Source organism: Drosophila miranda, chromosome XR (genome assembly GCF_003369915.1).
Source record: "Drosophila miranda strain MSH22 chromosome XR, D.miranda_PacBio2.1, whole genome shotgun sequence".
In the NCBI taxonomy this organism is placed as follows: Eukaryota; Metazoa; Arthropoda; class Insecta; order Diptera; family Drosophilidae; genus Drosophila; species Drosophila miranda.
This window is the reverse complement of record NC_046674.1, coordinates 6,576,144-6,598,022: the sequence shown is the minus strand read 5'-3', so window position 1 is coordinate 6,598,022 and position 21,879 is coordinate 6,576,144. Positions and strand designations below refer to the sequence as shown.

General features: G+C 46.5%; 2 protein-coding genes across 9 annotated transcripts; both read left to right on the top strand.

The window, feature by feature from the left end:
- The first annotated feature begins 3,474 nt into the window (after nt 1-3,474).
- On the top strand, nt 3,475-17,221 carry LOC108153600 (protein Teyrha-meyrha). 8 transcript variants are annotated; one of them, XM_017283686.2, is made up of 8 exons: nt 3,475-3,912; nt 10,349-10,600; nt 10,714-10,867; nt 14,172-14,830; nt 14,908-15,370; nt 15,456-15,780; nt 15,859-16,147; nt 16,376-17,221. In XM_017283686.2, exons 1-8 carry the CDS (start codon nt 3,796-3,798, stop codon nt 16,667-16,669), a joined length of 2,553 nt encoding a protein of 850 aa, XP_017139175.1. In that variant the 5' UTR covers nt 3,475-3,795; the 3' UTR covers nt 16,670-17,221. The 8 variants fall into 8 exon arrangements, with proteins under 8 accessions (XP_017139175.1, XP_017139174.1, XP_017139177.1 ...); XM_017283685.2 differs by having other exon boundaries at nt 10,711-10,867; XM_017283688.2 differs by having other exon boundaries at nt 10,334-10,600; nt 15,859-16,090.
- A 1,021-nt stretch (nt 17,222-18,242) lies between these two features.
- Nucleotides 18,243-20,822, top strand: LOC108153585 (ornithine aminotransferase, mitochondrial). The gene is made up of 3 exons (XM_017283664.2): nt 18,243-18,647; nt 19,678-20,492; nt 20,557-20,822. Exons 1-3 carry the CDS (start codon nt 18,322-18,324, stop codon nt 20,715-20,717), a joined length of 1,302 nt encoding a protein of 433 aa, XP_017139153.1. The 5' UTR covers nt 18,243-18,321; the 3' UTR covers nt 20,718-20,822.
- Nucleotides 20,823-21,879: the final 1,057 nt, after the last annotated feature.

Sequence of the window (21,879 nt, the reverse complement as noted above, 5' to 3'; positions counted from 1 at the left end):
GAGGACTGTACCGCACCACACGTCACTTGGGCATACTAAATTATAAGAAATTGTTTGCGAAAATGGGGAAAAAAAAATGAAATAAAAAATAAAAAAAAACACGAAAGATTATTAAAGAACTGTGAGAGGCTAAAGTTGTAGCAGCTGCTATCTGGCCACTACATAAATTAGTTGTCAGCGCCAAGACGTACATATGTATGTGTGCGAGGAGGAGCAGAGGGCCAAGACAGACGACACTTGGCTATATAAAGAGCGAGAGCCACACCCACACGCCCCACAGTAGAACAGAGCAAAAAAAAAAAAACGACAGATCAGAGACAAGTATTTAATTTTGTAGCTGAGAAGCTGACAAACTGACAAAGAGATGAGCAGGAAAATGGTGCAAGGGCAGAGCCAGAGGCAGAGACGGAGACGGAGCATGGGGTAGGAGCATGGGGCAGTGGCAGTGGCAGAGCCAGAGGCAGAGGCAGAATGGCAATCAGCACATAAATAAAATGAAAAATCTACTGCCAACCCGAAATGCAGTACAAGTCCTGTACATGGCAGTCGCTGCCAGTCGCCAGTCGGCAGTCGGCAGTCGCCAGTTGGCAGTCACCAGTCGCCAGTCGAAGGAAGACTTAGTTACCTCTGCCTGGGAGCCTCTACGTTCTATGTACTCGGACTCGGACTCGGACTCGGATCCGGACTGGGAGTCGCGGAGTCGGAGCTGACTCCGAGTCGGCATAGACACATAATGTAGGCTACCGCCAACGTCGGCGCATGCGCCCGACGAAGTATCCAGTATTTCCTATCCAATCTCCTATCTGTGTCTCACTCTCACTCTCTTCCCCACTCTGTCTGCACCACCATGTGGGCCTCTCCCTCCCTCGCTGATGGGTGGGTAATAAACCAGACCGAGGGCAGGCTGCTGGAAATTATAAAGTGCAAACCTCTCCCTTTCTCACTCTGCTTTAGAGGAATGCTTAAAATGTAAATTTAATGAGCAAAAAATTAGAAGAAATCGTTCTCGAGGCGATCTCTGAGGCCTCCAAACATGGCGAAGAGAAAATTTACTAGCCACCAATTAAAGGCATGGGATCCTGTGGGCCGGTGCGGGCGATGAAGTGGTGTCAACTGCCTCCTTTTGACGGACAGGTCCCCATAAACATGTCAGAAAAGGTCTGCACCGCTTTTTCTACACAAATTTCTTCCTTGCTCCTGTTGTTCTGTGGTGCTGTGGTGCTGTACTGCTGCAGTGCTCCTCCATTCCATCTTCTCCAGTAAATTGCAAGGAAAATACTTTATTTAGTTAGTCCGACACAGTGGAAATCACAACAAGGCCAAAAGGGAGAAGATACCTCGAGCCGCACAAAAAAAGATGAGCGCAGACGGGTTAAGGTTTTTATAGTGTCCACTGTACGGTGTACACACAGTGGTTGTTGCTGTCCATGTCGCATTCGTTGTTGTAATTGCAGTTGTTGCTTTGGTAATATTGTGTGACACAACTATTTCAGCTTGTAGGCAGTTGCCACAAACAGTTTACAGTGGGGAACAGGCCTTGAAAGGTGCGAAAAATACGACCCTATTCGCAGGATTCTCTGATTCCTTCAGAGAACCAAAACTTTGAAGCTAAAAAGAGCAGAAAATATTGGACCAGAACTTGGAATACGACTTTCACATGATTCACAAATATATATCCTTTTGAAAAAAAGTTTACAGTGGGAAAAACACTGAAAGTTTGGAAAAGATATCAGGATTTCAGGAAGTGTTTAGCTCAAGAACTTTGAAAATGTCTCTTAAGAGGTGTCAGTCTATGGGTACATCACAGAAATGTAATGAAATATATTCTGAATTCATAAGATGTTTGAATTCTGTAAAAACAAGAGGGAACGTTGTTAGCCGCGGCAAGGGCGCCGGCTCTACATTTGTACCCGATACTCAGTCAGCATATATATATGAGCTTATGATTTACATAACCTATAAAATATATTTTATACCTAGTTAGACGTAAGCACCGGTCGCATCCTCTCACTTTCTCTTTTCATAAAAAGGATGAATTGATTTGTTGGTAGTTGCGTGAAAGGAGGGATCTCTCCGCGATCTCTTTCATATAGGTTTATAGGGGATACCTATTCGATCAGTATTTTAGAATACTTCATCTGTTTCCCTTTTTCCGCAACTGTGTTAATCCGCTACATCTGTCTCGCTCTCTCTTCTCACATTAACACCAGCTGTGTTTCCATCTCACTTGCTTCCGCCAGGGGCGCACACTGCACGAGGAAGAGCGTGTGAGAAAGAGAGATAGAATGAGTAAGAACGTGGAAGGGGTAGCTATAATAATGTTCGGATGAAACTCAGATTCTGCAATCTAGAATATAGAATATTTCTATTTTTTTCATATCTTCAAAATTGTGGATGCCACAGATTTTCGTCATTTGTGGGGGCGGAAAGGGGCGTGACAAAGCTTTGAAACAAACTTGATTCAGTGGAATATCACAGGAGTCTGTAGTCTAAACACTGGGCGGACGGATAGACATGGCTATATCGACTCTTATATTGATGATGGGATCGGAAAAGAAAAAGATGATTCAACACTCTTTTATAGGAATAATAGGATTTATTCAGAGGACAGTAGAGAATCTCTACTGTATTGTCACATATTTTTGGAACATAAAAGACCCCAATTTTCGGAATTTGTTTTCTCTGCGTATGTCTTAAATAATTTCGCACTAGTGTGCCCAATAAATACCACGGTAATGTGCTATATTAAGTGTCCGGCAAACAAAAAACCAACCAGAAGCGGCAGCAAAAAAAGAAAGAAAGACAGACTTCCAAGATACTTTGCCCAGTCCAGTCCAGGCCAGGCCAGGCCAGTCCAGTCCCGTCCAGTTCCATACCCATTCCCGTCCAGGACAGTGTCCGACCAACAAGGCAGGCAACAAAATACCAAAGCCAAAAGTAAAAAAAAAAAATGTTTCCCATACGGTTTATTTACACAAAATGTCAGAAGTTGACCAGAGCGGCGAGGAGAGGAGAGGAGCCAGAAGATGGGAGGGGAGCCAAAGGGAAGTCCCCAGTAGAAGTAGCAGTAGCAGTAGAAGTAGAAGTACCAGTCCCGTGGTGTACCGTCCCAGATCCCCATCCCAGGGCACCAGGTGCTGGCAGACAAACAGGCGTACAATGGCAGAGATAAAAACAGACAAACATGCAACCATTTTGGAATAATAATGCAGCAGCAGGAAAAACAAACTCGAGCCAGCAACCAGCAGCCAGCAACCAGCAAAAGAGGTGAGAACATAATGTAAAAGCCAGCGACCGGTGTGGTGTGTGTATGCCCCTGCCCTGCGCCAGAGCGGGACGTCTATAGGGCACGCAAACCGGTTGTGGCCGCCGGCCAATCGGAGCATCGCAGCCGTTGCGCTCCTCTAGCGCCGACTGCGCAGCGGCGAAGGAGAAGCCAGCGACGAAAAATCCAACTGGATTCGAAAGCAGCGCCTCAGTTGGATTTTTGCAACGGGAACGTGCGGGTGCATGCCTGTGTCGAGAGCGAGAACGAGAAAGAGAAAGAGACCGAGTCAGCTGATCCATCCGTTACCGTACCGTTAATTTACCGACGCCGCGCGAAAACAGTTTCAAATGATATTCGAAACAATATTTTTTTTCTAAATTTTGCATGTGCCAATAAAGAAGAGAAAGTGAAAGTATTTTTATTTGTGTGCCAAATTAGTTGAAATCAAAAGTTAACAGCAAGAAGCGACAACAAAATAAGAGAAAAACAAAACCAAAACAAAAACAAAAACAAAAAACAATTGGCAGATGGAAAGCAACGCATTTGGCAGCAGCCATTTGCCATCTCAAGCGCTTGTTGTTCTATCAGAGGCCGCTTCCGGTTTGCATGAGGCTCTACGTGGACAACGTCCGTTTCCATCGCGAGTAAGTAAAACCCAATCGCATCCCAATCCGCCTCCCCTCCCCTCCCCACAATGCATTGCAATGCAAGGGATACGACACACTGATCAGAAACGGAATCGGAATCGGGATCGGGATCAGGATCAGGTTCGGTGCTGATGCTGATGCTAAGGAAGGGCAGGGACCGGCGGTGGTGGGGACATATTTATGACAAATCATAAACCTGGGGGCCAGTAGCCGAAATGCCGAAAGATGCTATAAATCAGCACACCGCTAAGGCCCCGCAAAGGCAAAACAATGCGCATTGTAAAACAACAAAACGAACCAGAACTTCCAAGTGAACTTCCAGTTGAGAAAAGTATCGCCTAGCGATGGCAGCGTGAGCGAGAGATCATAAATTAGGAGAGGATCAAAGAGAAAGAGAAAGTATGGGTTTCTGTCGGTAATTGGGGACCGTGACACGCCACCAGTCCCAATCCCCGCCGCCAGTCAATTCGCACTGAAAACCCACAAAAACGAACACGTGAACTTCCAGTCCTAGAGATGACAGCGTGAGCGAGAGATCATAAATTAGGAGAGAATCATACAGAAAGTATGCCGGAAGGAGACGTTTTCCATATTTGTGTGTGTTTTTGGTAAAACTATCCAATAATTGGTTTGATCGTGTTTCTCAGTCGTGTCACGATCGCATTCCCATTCCCCCTGCCGCCGCAGTCAAGAAGTCAGTCAAGAGAGAGGCAGATTCAGAGAGTTCGTCGTCGCATTCCGATCAACGAATGCGTTTGCAAACGCCCCATTGTGTGTAGATTTTTGCGACGAACAGATTTATGATAGCTTCAATACCGAACCTCGGCCTGAACCGGGCCTGATGGCAGCCACGTAGCCCCCGGATCCCACAGACCAGCAGCTACTACCATTCCACATTCGATTTGGTTGGGGCTTCGGTTGTTTCTGCTGCTTCTGCTGCTCCTCTGCCTGTCATCATTGTAAACATGAGCAATGATCTTGACGCTGATGCTACAAATGATGAAGAACTCGAACGCTGATGATGTTCCGACTGCAGGCAGGCAGCCAGTCCAACGTACTTGGAATAACTAACTTCTGGCGAAACTGGTTATTCGGAATTGGAGGAGCTGGAGATGGAGATGGAGCTGGAATCGGAATTGAAATTATATCTCTGCCAGTGCATAGCATTGAGTAGCGTTAAGATATGTTAAACATGACAACAATATGTCCTCGTCCTCTAGATGCGAGTTGGGTTCTGTTCTCTGCATTCTGGGATCGAAGCTGTACCTAGAAAAGGGGCAAATAGTTTTTTATGGAATACAAATACAAGTGAAGTAAAGTGAAAGCAGTGCCATTCCATGTGAATCGTTTCTCTTTTGATTGGAGAGCTTTCCATATAAAGAACTCAATGGCCATGGTTTTCCAATTTCTTTGAACATCCCTACACAAACTTTGTCCTTTCGGAAAAGTCTTGCAAAATAGCTCCCTCTCTCTCTCTATATCGCTTATCTAGCATTATTTATGTAACCATTTATAGCCAAGCATAACCCAAACAATAAAAATTAATAAAAACAACCCAAGCAGGCATATTAAATGCAATGTCAAATGGTTTAATGTCTCCCTGCCACTGCCACTGGTACTGCCACTGCCACTGGTACTGGTACTCCCGTTCCACGACTGGGTGTCTGGGTGGGACAACATCATAACAATTTTGTAACCACACCAACAAAAGGTAGACGACTGACGACTGACCCCCTCCTGTCGAAAAAGAACCAGAAAAAATGGTCAGGCACCCTGGCACCCTGGTCTCTCTCAGGGTGGGAGAGAAATTATGAGTCTCTGAGGCGGGGACAACATATGAAAAATAATTCCTTTTTTTTCTGCACACTTATTACCACAAAGTATGTGGATGTGGAGGTGAGCTCTGTGTGTGTGTGTGAGCGAGCTTAATTTAATTTATAGCAATTTATCAAGACGGGAACTACACGTGGAGTCGAGGCATGCAAAGGCATCGAGGCGTATAACAAGAAGTACTCATGAAGAGTGCCCCAGTATCATGTGCACAAATGGTCACTGATAGTCGGCTTAAGGTATGCCTCCGAAAGGAGAGATACAAGATACAAGAAGGGCGGGACCATGCCACAATGGAGGTAAAACATATGGTGTGAACGGACAACAAGAGCCACTAAAGATGGAAGATACCAACTAGCAGTAGATTGCTGTAAAGATGGAGCGCTTTTTGGCATGGTTTGCAGGATAAAGAAACACCAAAGAACAAGATGGAACACCAAGAAATGGGAATAATATTACATGGAAAACTTACCGAATACTCAATCGAGAAAATACTTCCTTCCACCTTTTGACTTGACTTCAAAGACCCCTCAACGTATGCTATCAAAAAATGGTATCTCCTTTTGGGATTCCTCTTCACTGAACCGCAAAGCACTCGAGCAAACAGTCGAACATTCGGACAGTCGAACAGGTTGAGGAGACCGACTCTCTCGGACTCTCGCCCCATAAACATTTGGTTTGAGAAAATTGCCAATTGCTAAACGTTTTTAGTGTTCCCTTCTGCCGCTGCTGCTGCTGCTGCCCGCAGTTTACTCCGCGTGTTAGTGCCACAAATTGAGATTTATTTGTGGTGTGTGGAGAGGAGGCCCCAAGTTGTTGCGATTGGTTCGGTTCGGTTCGGTTTTGTGTGTTGACTTCTCCGCCGGGGCTGTCGTTTTGTTGTTGTTTATGGCCAAGTTAAGCGAAATTGGCAATTGTATGTAGACAATTGCTATTTGCCACTCGTTATCGTGTTGTTGTAATTAAGCTGTTATTGTTGCTGCTCTTCCAGAGCTCTAGCTGCAGCTGAGAGTTGCAACTTAACAGAATAAACACAGATACGGATACAGATACAGATACATATCCAGTGGCAGGAGAGGGAGAGGGAGAGGGAGGGAGAGAGGCAATAATTCAAGTGTTAAAAAGAACAAACACAGAACGAATTTATGCAAATCTCAGACAAGAGCAGGAATGTTTTATTTTGGGATAACAAATCACCCCCCGCACCCGTCCAACGGCCCTCTAATAGAAAAGCAAACAACAACGAGGGTAGCACCCTGGAGGCTGGAGGGTGGTTACAGCACCTGCTCTGGTTTGTCCTTGGCTTAACACTGATTAACAGGCATAAATCAATAAGCGCCGAGGCCGAGACCGAGACCGAGGCCGAGACCGTGGCCGAGTCCTCGCCGAAAACACTCTTCAACACGTAATGCATTAAAAACTCGTGATGTGACGGTTCCCCGCCAGAGAGTGCACAGCCAAGTGGTTGACCACTTCTGTTTTGGGGCTCGATGCCCATCCCCATCGTTATCCCCTGCGGCGGGGCCAGCTGTTGACCAAACTGCAGACTTAGACAAAGTGCAACTCATGCGGTTGTATGCCACATCCCCTTCTATTCCATTCCGTCTGACTTGCAACATTACCAACATTACGCTGCACGGCAGGACGAGGACGAGGAGGATGATGATGATGATGGAGCTGATATGGCAACATATGCTGCAACGGCTAGCCCCCAAATTGAGGTGCTAATTTCCGTTGATAAGCCCTAATTTATTGGCTCTGATTTGGGCCTGGCTGGGACAGAACAACGCACGGGCGGGTGATTAACCAATGGCCAAGGGCCACTGGCCATGGATTAAGCAACTGTCGAAGGAGGGATTTTCCAGTTTAATTGATGCGATTGATTAGCCTAGATTGTCCAATGCCTGGAGATGATTCAACCCAAGGGAACACCCAAGCAAAAGAGTCTAAAGATTGCAGTCGGTTGGTTATTCCTATCTTTAAACCCCATTTACTGTCCGTAATATCCCTAAATTAGATCATCCATAAATAAACCAACAATTTCCAACTCCACTCGAACATTTTTGATATCATTTTCTCACACTTTATGCCAAAAAAAAGAAGCAGAAAAAAAAAACTTTCCTTGGCAGACAAATTTGTATGTAAATTTTTGCCCAGAAAACATATCCAGGGAGGGGTTACTGCAAATAGAAATGAGGATAGGAGGGTAGGAGGGTGGTATGGGTGGTATGGGTTGGATGGGTGGCTGGGTTAATACTTGTCACACATGTCGTCGCTTATGTTATACTCGTATCTTGTCTGTCTGTCCCAAGCCGCCGCTTAACACTCGTCAGCCTCAATTTGTTATGAGCGCTTTACGTTCCCGTCGGTTATCGGGAGTTGGAAAACTCCCCCAGCCATCCAGCCTACCCCCTGCCCCCCTCCCGGTTTACCCATATCATTTGCAAAAGTCTTTATGCGTGTGTGGGTGGGTTTTTCTCGTTATTTTACACCCCATTGGAACGTACAGCCCAGCCCCCCCTGCCTGGCACACATCGAGTGCCAGAGTGACACAGTTTATGCGACGAGACTCGATATCGTAATTCGAAAATCTCTCAATTTAACATTTATTTGTCGTAAATTAAACATTTCTCCTTCATTTCTCCTTCCCCTGCATAATTTCTATCGATGCAAATACCCCAAGAACATGCCACACTCAAGGGTGTACAAGATTTGTTTCTGTGGAATTCGATTAGGTCTTGCAATGATTTCTTGCACTTTTCCATACGCCCCGTTCCATATGTTGCCTGGCAGCATCCGGGCTCTCTCTCTCTCTGGGAAGGAAGGTGATGCCGAAATTGGCTAATTTTAGCGCCAAGTCATGTAGCCACCATAATTTGTTGTGCGGTTCCATGGCCTAGACTCAAGTAATGCGCATATTTAACGCTTAAATTTAACGCTCACTTAGCCTGTCAAAACTCCCGCTTGGTGGGGCACTTGGGGTACGTGTCGGAATACAGCAATTAGGGGAGCCGCCGCGAAAATGCGGATCTTGATTTTCTTCGAGCTTAGATTCGTTGTTTGTGGCTACAAAAAGCCCGTTGATAGAATGGATAGGCTAAAGCGGACCTACTAAAAATATTTTACATAGATTTTAATAGCTGTTTATGGAATACACTTACAGAAAAATGGCGAAGTCAAGAGAAACGCCCATATTTAAACTAAATATTCTGTTTTTAAATAAAATTCACATTCAAATGTGTTCAAGCGTGTTTTTAATACGTTCCATATTAAATCGAACTATCCATAACACTTTTAAATAAATTAAATATATTGAAATTATAGGAAATATATTTACAGGGTGGCCTGCACCTAGCTTTTCGAAGAAATCAAAAACTGGAGTATCTTTTAGGCTTTTTATTCTTTTTATAATAGTCGATTTCATCTGCGGGCGGCACAACAGACCTCATTGCGAATTTCGCCTCCAACTCATGATTTTTGGGCCTTCCAATGAATTTACATTAAAATTTAGATGGATAGAGCGGAAAGGAGATGCTTTTGAGGCCCCAAAACCCTAAAAGATATCGTATTTTGATACCTCTATTTTGCTTTCTGATTAGCTAGAATATTTACCATGTTTTTTGCCTACAACTTGGCATTTTGTGATCATTTTCCGATCTGTAATTTCTCTTTTGTGTCAAGATCAAAAATCTTATTTCCTGTGTCATTTTTTGTTGCCACTCAATAGGGCTGTGGATACCCTTTTTTTTGTAAGCGTTCAACCCGAGCTAATTTTTAATTACATTTTTAAAGGTCGTACGGCTCAAATTTGGTTTCTTTTTCTTCCCCAAATCAGCACAATTTCTTTATATCCTCTCTGATGTCTTTACCAACCAGAATTTGCATTTTTGCCCTGATATGTGGGATATTTTCACACGTCCCGTTGCCTTGAACACAGCTACAGTGCATTGCACCATTCTATTATTAGCTTCTAAATTTTCTATTGAATTAAATATTACGAATTTTTGTATTCTTAGTCTGAACAAAGGCTTGTTTTGCTCCCACCGCTTAGAAATTTCCAATAGCAACTTTTTGGAGTTATAACTAAATATCTTAAATAATTTCACAGTAAATGTAAGTTTGAGAATTCATAGCGGCTGCAAGTCTGAGAATTTAGCGACGGCTACTACGGGGCCAGCCCGTAAATTTTAATCAATTATTTTCCATAAATAAAAGTATTTAATTTAAATATAAAATTTAAATTTGTAGAAAATATACTTATCTTAAATATGAGATATATTTAAATCAATTGTTTTCCATAAATAAAAGTATTTTATTTAAATATAAAACACTTTAAAATAAATATAAAAAATATTACATTTGTATAAAATATATTTATTTTAAATGTCTATTTTTCTTTTTTTTTCTCTCCCGGGAAATCTTGTGGGAAATGAATCTTAGCGTGAATATTCCACTATTTAGAGTAGATCTAGCAAATGTAGTGCTTAAATTACGGGGAACAGCTCGCATGCCCTGGCCTTGAAGATTCCGTTTCAGTGTTACTCCAAAAGTGTTTCGGAGCAAACCCCTTCATACTGATACTCTCCAGTTTTTCCCCTTTCAGTTACCTGACGCCAAAGATCTACACAACATGTCACTAGTCGGCAACTACTTCCATCCGCACCTGCTGCAGACCCTCAACCATGGAATGCTGGTGGCCAACGGGGCCGCCGCGGCCGCGGCAGCCGCCGGCGCGGGTCCCGCGAGCTACTTCGCCAGCGACAGATCGCCGCTGGGCAAGCCGTCGGTGCTGTCGAACTTCTCGCTGCCGTCGGCCTTCTCGCCACCCAAATACATTGGCATATCGTTGGATCAGGTGAGTGGGGTCTGGGCGGGGCGGCACAGAAGATCCGATGAGCTGATAATCGTTGAAAGATTGACACTTGTCATAATGGGATTTCGATTTCTCTCGCTCTCTCTCTCCAGCAGAATCTGTTCAATGGCAGCGAATCATTTCGCACGGATTCGGCCAGTCCCACATGCACATCCCATGAATCCATGGAGGGATCACAGGATTACGATGCCGTTGAAAAGGGTGAAAGTCCGCGCAGTAATAATTCTCAGGATCCCAGGGATTTGAGACGTAAGTAGGGTTGGCTGCTGCCTATCTCCACTTTCATTTCCATTTCCATTCCGATTGCGATTCCCTTATTTATTTAGCAAATTTACATCTGAGCCAAACAAAAATTTGCATGGCAAAAAATTGCTCAAAATTGGGCGTAGAAAGTTGTGTTGCCTTTTTCCTTTTTTCCCAATTTTCCTGATAAAAATCTATCTGGGCGTACGTACTCGTATTTGTTTCAATTTTACTTTTCCTGAGCAATTTTAACGCTTCAGTGGGTTAACTTTGACTGGCAGGCGTAAGGCCATACCCCAGACCCCAGTCCCCAGTCCCCAGACAGGACGCAGAACCCACTCCCAGAACGCACTCCACTTCACTCTACTTTCTTTTTTATTAGTTTTTTACGTCCCCCAGACATTCTAAATCAATTTCGCATATTTACCATTTACCTGGGGGATGCTTTCCTGCTTTAAAGTCGGGCTTCGGACTCTTCCCGAATATGGGCTAAGCAAATCTGGCTTAAATGCGTTGCTAATTGGTCCTGGAGCTCGGCAAAGCTGTTCGAGTTAAGCGCCTTATGATACAAATTAAGCGGCAGCATATGAAAATGATAAATACGGAAATACGGAATGGAAATTAACCAAACACATCTAAGGGATGGGGATAGATGAGCGCCTGACACAGGGGCGCAGCTGAAAAAGGGGCATTCGACTAGAGGTGAAGGGCTTTGGGATAATGCCGAGTGAATCGGAGAATATACTCGAAGACATTTCAGCTTGCGAGTGCGAAAACTTAACGAATTACGAGGCATGAACTGACTACGAGATGGCTCTCAGGGTATGATCTTCTGCTGGCCGTTATTCTTGTCATTTGCCTATTCTATAGTGGAACTCGGTTGGATGAGAGAGAGGGTGATCATTGAAAGACTCGCTCATAAGTGCTAGACGATGAGAGACGACGCACAGACTCCATGGTGAAGGATGAAGAAGGCTTCGCCAGACTTGTGGGTCGGACCTGCAATACAGGAACAAAGCGATTATACATAGATTATACTGGAAAGCCTGACAAATATTAACCGATAGCCGACATATGTATTTCCAAAATTCTAGAAGCCATTTCCCCATATCCACAGGCCCCCTTTGGGCGGCAACACCCCTGTCCAACACACACAGACAACTGTTTATTTTGGCCATTATTTGCCTTTCAACTTAAGCCGGAAAACCAGTTTTTCCGGCCTCAGCCCACACCAGAACAGAAAGCCGCTCTACATGTGGATTGTCGGTGTTGTTTAACTTTTGGCTTAGACCTGAATGGGCTTAGCCCATAAATTAATTTTGATAAATAATACACTTTTAATTAGCTGAAACTGATATGAAGGCATCTCCGAGCATCTATCAATGGGTGAAAACTAACTAAAGGTAAACAGCCGGCAGTCGAGCCCTGGCCCTGAGTTCCGTTCCGTGCACCTCCTCCTGTGCCTCCTGTTCCCGTTCCTGTGGGGGAGATGCGACATGCGGCAAAAGTCAAAAGGGCATTCGACGGAGAAAAGAGAAAAGGGTTAGCAGGGGGCAGGGTGTGCGTGTGGCCAAAGTGTTTTAAATGGCACAACGAGTACGCGACTTGACTGGAGTTGGCCTTATTGAAATGTAACATCAACCCCCCCTAGGACACAGGCACACAGGGGGACACAGGGACACAAGGACACCAGGACACAAGCCACTTGACTACAAAGTCAAACCGCATCCTTTTGGCAGGAGCCAGGGCTCGGGCTCGTGCTCCTGCTCGTGCTCGGCACACGAAGACGACGGACGTTACCTCCTCTCCGTTTCCAGGGCTAATTACTTATCCTCGACATTGTTGCAACTCTTCTAGAGGCAATTACAAGGAAGCCACCACCATCCTGCCATCCTGCCATCCCGCCATCCCGCCATCCTTTTTCGATACCATAATGTTTGCTCATTTATTGCGGGACTCCACTCGTAGTACGCGTTGTTTTTTTTTTTCCTCGCTCAAAGGATGCGCAAGTGTTGCAAATCGCTTTGATTGCATTGTTTGCTATTGTTATGACGAGAATTATTATTATTACAAGTATATCCCTGGGACTCTTGTTGTTTTTGTTGCCCCGATGATGTATTATATTGAATGCACACTTGGAATTTTCATATTAATTTCGGTAATATTAATGGGCATCCCCAGCCACCCGCCACCCGAAAAAGCACCAAAAACCAGAGGAACGAAACTCATATTTCATATAACGATATATGGGAACGCCCCCTTTTTGGTCGTCGTTGAGCACGTGACACTGCGAGGGTGTTGTAAGGGGGTAGTGGGGGGCGGGGTTGGTCATTGATAACTAATATTATAATAACTTGCAGGAGAAGTCAGTCCAGTCAGAGTTGAAGCTTTGCATACCATATTAGAAGGGGATTCCAGCCTTTGAGCCCGAATTTAATTTAGTTGTGGGTTGTTCCAGCCACTAAATTCGATTCGAAAGAAGGTTCTTCAAACTTCTAGCTATCCTCCGTTTAGTCTTTGAAAATAGTTGTACGATTCCAGGGCGAAACTGAATGCCGAAACACCTCCACAAGCCACATCTAAGCTAATTTGAACCAGAGTCACGACTCGGATGGATCTCTCTCTCTCCTTCTCTATATCCATGGACCATTTCCATCCGCCATTGACCGCTGAATGTGTGTGTTTCTGTTTGGCCGCGGTTAACCGACATATTTTAGAGGAATATAAATATAAAATACAGCAATTGTAGTGGGCCTGGTCCTGACCTCTGCTCTCCACCATATTGCGATATATTTTATTGTAATATTATTTTAATTGCCAACCGAACAGTCACGTGCAGAAGGAGAGCGGGATTTTGTTTGGAGGGGGTGGGGCTTGTGGGCCAGCAAACAGTTTGTATTTATTGTGGTTGACGGTGGTTTTTCTTTTTGTGCCGTGTGCCTGTGGCTCCCGAAATACGTGGGGACGTGTGTCTGACATGAGGAATCTGCGGCCGAGAGTTGTGTGTTTGCTTGTCCTGTTTCTGGCGCTGATTCTCTCCACAAAATTACGAGCTCCAATTAATTTTTCCTCGACTGTTAAAAATGTGCAGAGCAGCGCAGAGCGGGGCGGGTGCAGGGGCAGGAGGCAATTAGAAAATGCCTGAGAAATTTATGGGACAGGCAGGACTCCCACCCATGCGGCAGCAGAATGGAAATCAATGTGGGACTCGGATTGGAAGAGGGGTTGGAATTTTTCCAATTTTTTATTGCCTTGCAGTTGATTGATGATTGCGGGCATGTCTAAAATTTAGTGTCCGATTCTTTCACAGATCTGCATAATGTGGGGAAGGGAGGAGGACACCCGGCAATGGCCACCTCCTCGGCCTCGGCCTCGGCATCGGCATCGGCATCCAGCTCATCCTCGTCCTCATCCTGCTCGACCAGCAATTCGGCCATCAGCACGCCCACCAGCAGTGTGGCCGTCTCGATGGCCACACATCTGGCCGCCTCGCCCCATCTGCATCACACGCACTCGCTTTCGCACTCGCATCCGCACCAGCACCAGCATCAGCACCAGCACTCGCACTCGCATCCCCATCACGGCCACCATGTGGGGGCGCCGCCAGGATCGGTGGCAACAACACACCACCACATGGCCCATCCGCATCCGTTGTCCCACCACCATGCGGCCCATCATGCGGCGCTGGCCAGCCTGAGCATGGCCGGTCTGCGGGCGGTGCCGGGCGGCCTGAGTCTGGTCAGCGGACTGCAGGCGGCGGCGGCCGGCGGGGCCATACCCGACATGTGTCCGGTGTGCGGCCTCAAGCTGAGCCCGGAGGAGTGGCACACGCACTTCCTCACGGAGCTGGACCGGCTCTACAAGCTGAGTGCGGGCTTCGAGCGGGCCAATCTGCAGGCGACCTATATGTTTGCCCCTCCCTGTCCGGCCCAAGAGAACGCCATACGCACCAGTCACAATCGCTGGGAGGTAGGTGCCTTCTCCTTATACGAGTCCTTGTACGCTTCCAGAACTAAGAGGTCTCCTTTGGTCCTTTGTGTGTGCAGACATTCCAGCGGATACGTAACAATCGCCAGAACCGCCTGAGACTCAAAGTGCGCAAGCGCAAGTACGGCGAGATGTACATGATGGAGAGTCTCTACTGTAGCAGCTGTCCGATCTGCAAGCGAAAGTATGCCCTGGAAACGGGCAAGATGCCCGAGGACGATGCCAAGTCGCAGGAGGAGATCGAAACGGTAGATGTGGAGAGCTGCACAGATGACGTGCCCGACTCGGGCTCGGAGCTAGCTGGCCCCGGGTCGGCCCTGGCCTCGGCCGGTGTCCCCACCAGCATGCACAACAGCAATGCCCAGCCGGGCAAGCTGGACGGGATTCTGTACCGCACCGCCTGCGTCATGAACCAGAAGGACGTGCACGCCGACGAGCAGGATGTGAGCACCAATGTGACAACAGCCAGCAGCAGCAGCAGCAGTTGGCCGACGGGCGAGCCCCCTCAGGCACATATCAGTGGTGGGTCTCCCAGCTACCAGCTCCAAGGGCTATGCTAATAATTACACCTCTGCCTCTACCTCCATTCCGTTTGTGGGTCTTTCAGTGAAAAACGTCAGCGAGCTGTCATCCACCACACATCACCACTACTACAATGCCGACTCCTGCGGCGTGGGCGTCAATGACAACAACAGCAGCAGCGGCGGTGGCGGGGGCGGCAACAACAACCACAGCGGTGGCGGCAGCAACAACAACAACAACAACAAGGAGCTAATGATGGACACGGCCTCGTGCCAGAACGACAGCGATGAGGATGTGATTGTGGATGATGATGACAACAACACCGCCATGAAGATGACGAACGCGAAAATGAATTACAACAAAATGCAGCAGCAGCGACGGCAGGAGGAGCAGAATGTGGGGAGTAGCAGGTAATAGAGCCAATCGATAGGCACATATCGATAATTATCGATGACACGGGTGTGTCTAAAACCTCTACTCCCATGCAGATCTCTGGAGAACATCTCGCCCATCGAAGAGCGTCCCCGGTCGGAGCCGCAGGTTACCAGCACCGATCCCGGACCCATGGACATTTCCCACAACAACAACAACAACAACAGCAGCAATAGCAACAACAACAACAACAACAATCCAAACTCAAAATATGTGGAGAGCATGGAGAACAGCCTGTCGCAGCTGTCATCGATGGGAGTGCCGGGATTAACGCAATTGGACACAAAGGTGGGAATTAGTTCGGATTTAAAACCGGACGATGAAAACAAATGTTTCATTTGTAAGGTAATTTCTCAGTTTGCTTCAGTTTCACTTTTTAGTCCCCAGTCCAGCACGATACGATAGATAGATATCCCTTGCCATCTGTTGTGGTCTTTAACTGTCTTTCTACTCCACTCCACTCCACTCTACTCCCCCACGATGATGCACACACACACACACATCTACTCTAAGCACATAGCCAGCGATTATTTCTATATCTTGCCACCCTTTTTCTCTCCTATATCTTTCAAGACAGGCATAAAGGATCTCAATACGGATGCGTTCCTGCGCGGTCGCAACTTCTATTTTCATCAAAGCTGTGCCAATGTCATGAGCAGCTATCGCTTGAACAAGGAGCTGCTCAGCCAGGCCCAGAACCAGCAGCAGCAGCAGCAGCAGCAACAGCAGCAACAACAGCAACAACAGCAGCAACAGAGAAGTGCTGCTGGCTCTGGAGGACATGGAGGAGAGGCGGCGGCGGCAACGCCACGCAGTTTGTCCCCGGCCCAGTCGCCGCAGCAGAGCGTGGGCCAGGCCATGGAGTAGCGGAGGAGGTGTCAAAGGTCGAATTGATAATTGCAATCAAAGCGTGAATTTATTAAAATTAATTAATAAATAAAATATGTATTGTGCGAGTATTTGTGGTAGCTAATGGGAACGTAGCAACAAAATCGAGCAAATGGGTGTTTAATTGGCCATTCCATCCCATCCTCCTGTGTTCGGGCCTGCTCTTTCCCTTCCCCCCCCCTTCCCCCTCCCCCCCTTCCCATCCTTCTCTGTAAAAATTCGGCATGTAAATTGAATTTTTTTTTTTTTTTTTAAATGGAAATTTCTAGTGCAATTTATGTGTTGCCTTTTCAAACTGTCTTATAAATATACCTTACCATAATATATCCGATTCGTGTATATGTAATATGTATTCGTAGTTTCCCTGAACGTGCTATAATTGTTAAATATTTGATTGAAGAAAAAAACACACACATACATACATACGAGAAATGAGAAATAGTTTCAACAGTAAGCAAATAATTAGTTGTAAATTCTTAAGCCCATAAATTATTTATGACAAAAATCAAATAAATACATACGAATATTAACAGTACCCAGCATCCGCATTGAGTGTAATAAAATACAATAATGGAATACAAAATTTGGGTAAGTATAGAGTGTTTTCTAAAGGGGTTTTGTTTGAGAGTAAGACAGCGATAGACACTGAGCAAAGAGCTGATTGTTTCTATTCTTTAAAGCAGTAGAGAAATTATCAAAGAAGTCTCTTAAATCTCAAGTGTCTGTCTACATTCTATATATTTATATGTATTTTCTATTTTCTGTAAGATTTTCCCATACCATATTGATATATTCATACATATATTACCTTCCCAGCCCAAGAAACCTGTATTTTGTTTTTGCATTCTCGGCACCAAACCTTCAGCTTTCTGTTTGCGCGCCCAGGCAGCGGCCCAGGTTGCAAGGGCATGCCCACAGATGATATAAAATGAACAAAGCCCTTCAAGTGATAGCATGTAGTTGAATCCTTGGTTCTACTCCATATCTATTGGATTATTAATGCATCTAAATCTAGTCTATATATTCTTGATTTATTCTTGATTTCCACGCCACTTTCTGGTTGAATCTCTCCACATTCTTTCCCTCCAATCTCATGTCAGAAGTTTCTCAAATTTCTATGAGACAAAGCGAATATCCAGCATGAATGGCAAAAGCTTTTAATTGTAATTTGCCTCTACATGAGAGTTTAACAAAAAGCTGCCCTCCACATGCTTGAGCGCCTCAATCAATCGAGCAGTGGAAAAGTTTTCTGCTGATTACAATTAGCCGGCACCAGGCACAACAACAACAACCAGCAGACGTACGAGTACAAGTACGAGTACGAGTATGCATGGATCATATTCCCCAAGTATCAGATGATAATTTCCATATAATACAAAAATAGAATGTAAGCAAGATAGAGCCCAGTGCCAGTGCCAGTCCCAGTCGCAGAGAGCGGAAGAAGCACTGAGAGAATGTTAGTTCCAGATAGAGCTGTCTTTGCAGGGGGTACGTAACGCTCTCGCCGAGTATGTGCCTCTCCCGATCGGCAGTATAAAAAGCTGCCGCCTGTGGCCAGCGCACTTTCAGTTGTCGTCTCGCGAGTGGAAGTATCAGACCCCCCCAGTTAGCGATCCATTAGTGCTCTCACAATGTTCTCCAAGCTTTCCGCACGCGGCATTGCCACCCGTCTGGGCTGCCTGGCCCAGAAGACGGCGCCCAAAGAGGCCACTGGCACATCCACTGGATCCCACCTGTCCGAGGCTGTCTTTGCCCGGGAGCAGAAGTACGGCGCCCACAATTACCATCCACTGCCGGTGGCCCTGGCCAAGGGCGAGGGCGTCTACGTGTGGGATGTGGAGGGTAAACGCTACTTTGATTACCTCAGCGCCTATTCCGCCGTCAACCAGGGACACTGTCATCCCAAAATTGTAAAGGCACTCACAGAACAGGCCTCCAAGCTGGCTCTGACCTCCAGGTAAGGGCATCATTGAGTTGAATAAACTTAAGATAAGAAATAATATCATTCCGTCCATAATCGACAAGCAAAAGACGTGCCCCCCGTGCTCGCGAAAAGCTTATCGGTTCCATGGAGCTTTGTCATCATTCGATATATTCGTGGCGATAGTGACCTTGGTCTAGTTGGTGCGAGAGAGACATTCTGTTCCTCAAGTTCAAGAGCGGACTACGTCGTTCGTTGTTGTACTTTCAAGTGATCCGCAAACAAGTCGATTGGGCTTTCTTTGTTCTCTGTGTGTTTCCGATGACAACGCCTTACTTTGGAGGTTTAAAGATACAGAAATATGTGGACCATGTGACGCCCTTTTACTGGGGATCGATCTGCCGTTGAAGTTGCCCTTAAAAATACCCTTTCCTTCCTGTTAATCCATGGGGTTTTTATGTGTCTGGATGAGATTAGATTGGCTCATTAAGAGCTTCGACGGATGAAAAATCCCTCAAGTGCCAACCATTTTCCGCATCTGATGATTGGGAGCCACTAGTTTGTGTTTACTTCCCAAACTACTAGTATATTTAGATGCTATAAAAACAGTTTATTCACTGATAACCCCCAGGGAACAGGCTCAAGTATAATCAGTTTCGAATGCACGTATAAATTCACACTCCACCGAATGTTTGGATGGAGATTGTCATTTGTCAGAATATTATTTATTGAATTATTCTGCTGCACTCGAGTGCCTAACTGATTTGGGCTGGGACAGCTCTTGCCGGTTTTAGTTGGTTTCGGTTTGGGTTGCCAGGGGCAGATTGCCGGGTTGAGTGGGGCCGTAAAGTCGCGAGCGAAAGCATTGATAAGAAAGAGCCTGATCAATGACTTGTTTTGGCTCGCAATTTGTTGTTTTGCGATTTCTAAATTTGGAACAAAAGTCGCGTGATAAGGCTGGGATCTGGGATCTGGGGTAGGAATATTTTTGGAATATTTCGAACGATGTGCGCACACCCAGAGAAGTCCCGACTTGGATTTAAAAGTATACGCTTTCCCTTCGTAGAGCCTTCTATTCGGATGTCCTGGGCGAGTACGAGGAGTTTGTGACCAAGTTTTTTGGCTTCGACAAAGTCCTGCCCATGAACACCGGCGTGGAGGGCGGCGAGACGGCCTGCAAGCTGGCCCGCAAGTGGGGCTACGAGCAGAAGAAGATACCCAAGAACCAGGCCAAGATCATCTTTGCCAGGAACAACTTCTGGGGCCGCACCCTGTCGGCGGTGTCTGCCTCGAATGATCCCAGCAGCTACGAGGGATTCGGCCCCTTCATGCCGGGCTTCGAGCTGATCGACTACGACAACACCACGGCCCTCGAGGAGGCCCTCCGGGATCCGAATGTGTGCGCGTTCATGGTGGAGCCCATCCAGGGCGAGGCCGGGGTGGTGGTGCCCAGCGATGGCTACCTGAAGAAGGTCCGTGAGCTGTGCAGCAAGTACAATGTGCTCTGGATCGCGGACGAGGTGCAGACGGGCCTGGCCCGCACCGGCCGCATGCTGGCCGTCAACTACGAGGACGTGCAGCCGGACATCCTCATCCTGGGCAAGGCCCTGTCCGGCGGCATGTACCCCGTCTCGGCGGTGCTCTGCAACGACCAGGTGATGCTCTGCATCAAGCCCGGCGAGCATGGCTCCACCTACGGCGGCAATCCCCTCGGCTGTCGTGTGGCCATGGCCGCCCTGGAGGTGCTGCAGGAGGAGAAGCTGGCCGAGAACGCCTACAAAATGGGTGCCCTCCTGCGCAACGAGCTGGGACAGCTGCCCAAGGATGTCGTCTCTGTGGTCCGTGGCAAGGGACTGCTGAATGCCATTGTCATCAATCAGAGTGAGTATTGCACCCACCCGCACCCATTGATCCGTATCTAATTCTCGGGGTTTCCCTCCTACAGAGTACGATGCCTGGAACGTGTGCCTCAGGCTCAAGGAAAACGGCCTCCTGGCGAAGCCCACGCATGGGGACATCATACGCTTTGCCCCGCCCCTGGTCATCAATGAGGCCCAGATGCTCGAGAGCATCGACATCATCAAGAAGACCATTCTTTCCATGTAGACCGGTCCAGATCGAATCGATCGCCTTAGTTTTTTTTTTTTAAACTAGTTTTTTTAAGTTTTTTGATGTAAAGTCTGAATTAAAATACACATTTTTTATAGCGTACGCTGATCCTGGCTGTTCTGGGAGCCCCCCCCCCAACTTTTACTTGACAAAATCCGCTTATAAATGTCAAATGTAATCTAAACCATTTCAATTTGCCCAACCGTCTGACGCCTGAAGGCGAACAGAAGTCAACTTGAAATTCCGCCCCCATTCTCACACCTGTCAAGGATGTCACTGGAGCTTCCTGCTTGGCCCTGTTTACCCAGGAGCCAGGAGGCAGGAGCTGTCGCATCTGTTTGGGGGCTTCTCACTTGGCATATTGATTTTAAAGATTTAAATCAGCCAGCCCAGAGACCAGAGATAGAACACAGGGCACAGTACGGGAGAGCCGCAACAACAGGTGTCAGCCATCGGCAAACGATGGCCAATAAGTAGGCCATAAACATCCCCCTCACTGCAATGGAATGGGCGTGGGGGGGGGAGGAAGGAAACAACAATTTCGATTTGTATTTGATTTTGATTTTGATTTTCATTGGATGCTCCTTCGTGTGAAATTTGTAGAGCACCAATTGGAAATCAATTGAAGGGAAGCAGCAAAAGGTAAAAAAAGAACAGGGGAGAGCAGGGGAAGTTACCAATCCACGGCAGGAAGAAAGGACCTCCTCCTTTGCCTTTACCAGCTAATTAAAAGTTTTTGCATTACGCCAAAGAGCGAATGGGCAAAATCTTATCTTTAAGGACATAAAAAAGGGACATAAGAAACTCTCACAGCAGGGGGTCGGAGTTCAAGTGTTAACTGCTCAAAACTAAATCTCCAGCGTCTGGCCTTTTGTCGATTTCCACTTCGGAATCTGAATCTGAATCTGAATGGAACTGAAACTGTTGCCTGTTTTTTCCTATTTTCTTGTTGATTTTTTTCCTTCTTTTCTGAGGGGTGTGAAAAGCCAAAAGCCAAAAGCCACACGACGGCACTTGGCCCAGGAGCAGGACCAGGACCCAGACCAGGCTCATGCTCCTTTGTAGTTCGTAGTCTGTCCCTTTTGTCCAGCCCATAATCTTTGGCTTTTTATCGCCGCCCATCTGTTGATGTCTTTATTATTAAAAAAAAAAAAAAAAA

What these genes read in the sequence shown, in the direction of transcription:
- LOC108153600 (XM_017283683.2), top strand. Translation starts at nt 3,796, where the DNA reads ATGGAAAGCAACGCATTTGGCAGCAGCCATTTGCCATCTCAAGCGCTT. An exon ending in GGATCCCAGGGATTTGAGAC is followed by an intron (nt 10,868 to 14,171) that starts GTAAGTAGGGTT and finishes ATTCTTTCACAG; the next exon opens with ATCTGCATAATGTGGGGAAG. An exon ending in ACAAATGTTTCATTTGTAAG is followed by an intron (nt 16,148 to 16,375) that starts GTAATTTCTCAG and finishes ATATCTTTCAAG; the next exon opens with ACAGGCATAAAGGATCTCAA.
- LOC108153585 (XM_017283664.2), top strand. Translation starts at nt 18,322, where the DNA reads ATGTTCTCCAAGCTTTCCGCACGCGGCATTGCCACCCGTCTGGGCTGC. An exon ending in AAGCTGGCTCTGACCTCCAG is followed by an intron (nt 18,648 to 19,677) that starts GTAAGGGCATCA and finishes TTCCCTTCGTAG; the next exon opens with AGCCTTCTATTCGGATGTCC. An exon ending in TGCCATTGTCATCAATCAGA is followed by an intron (nt 20,493 to 20,556) that starts GTGAGTATTGCA and finishes TCCCTCCTACAG; the next exon opens with AGTACGATGCCTGGAACGTG.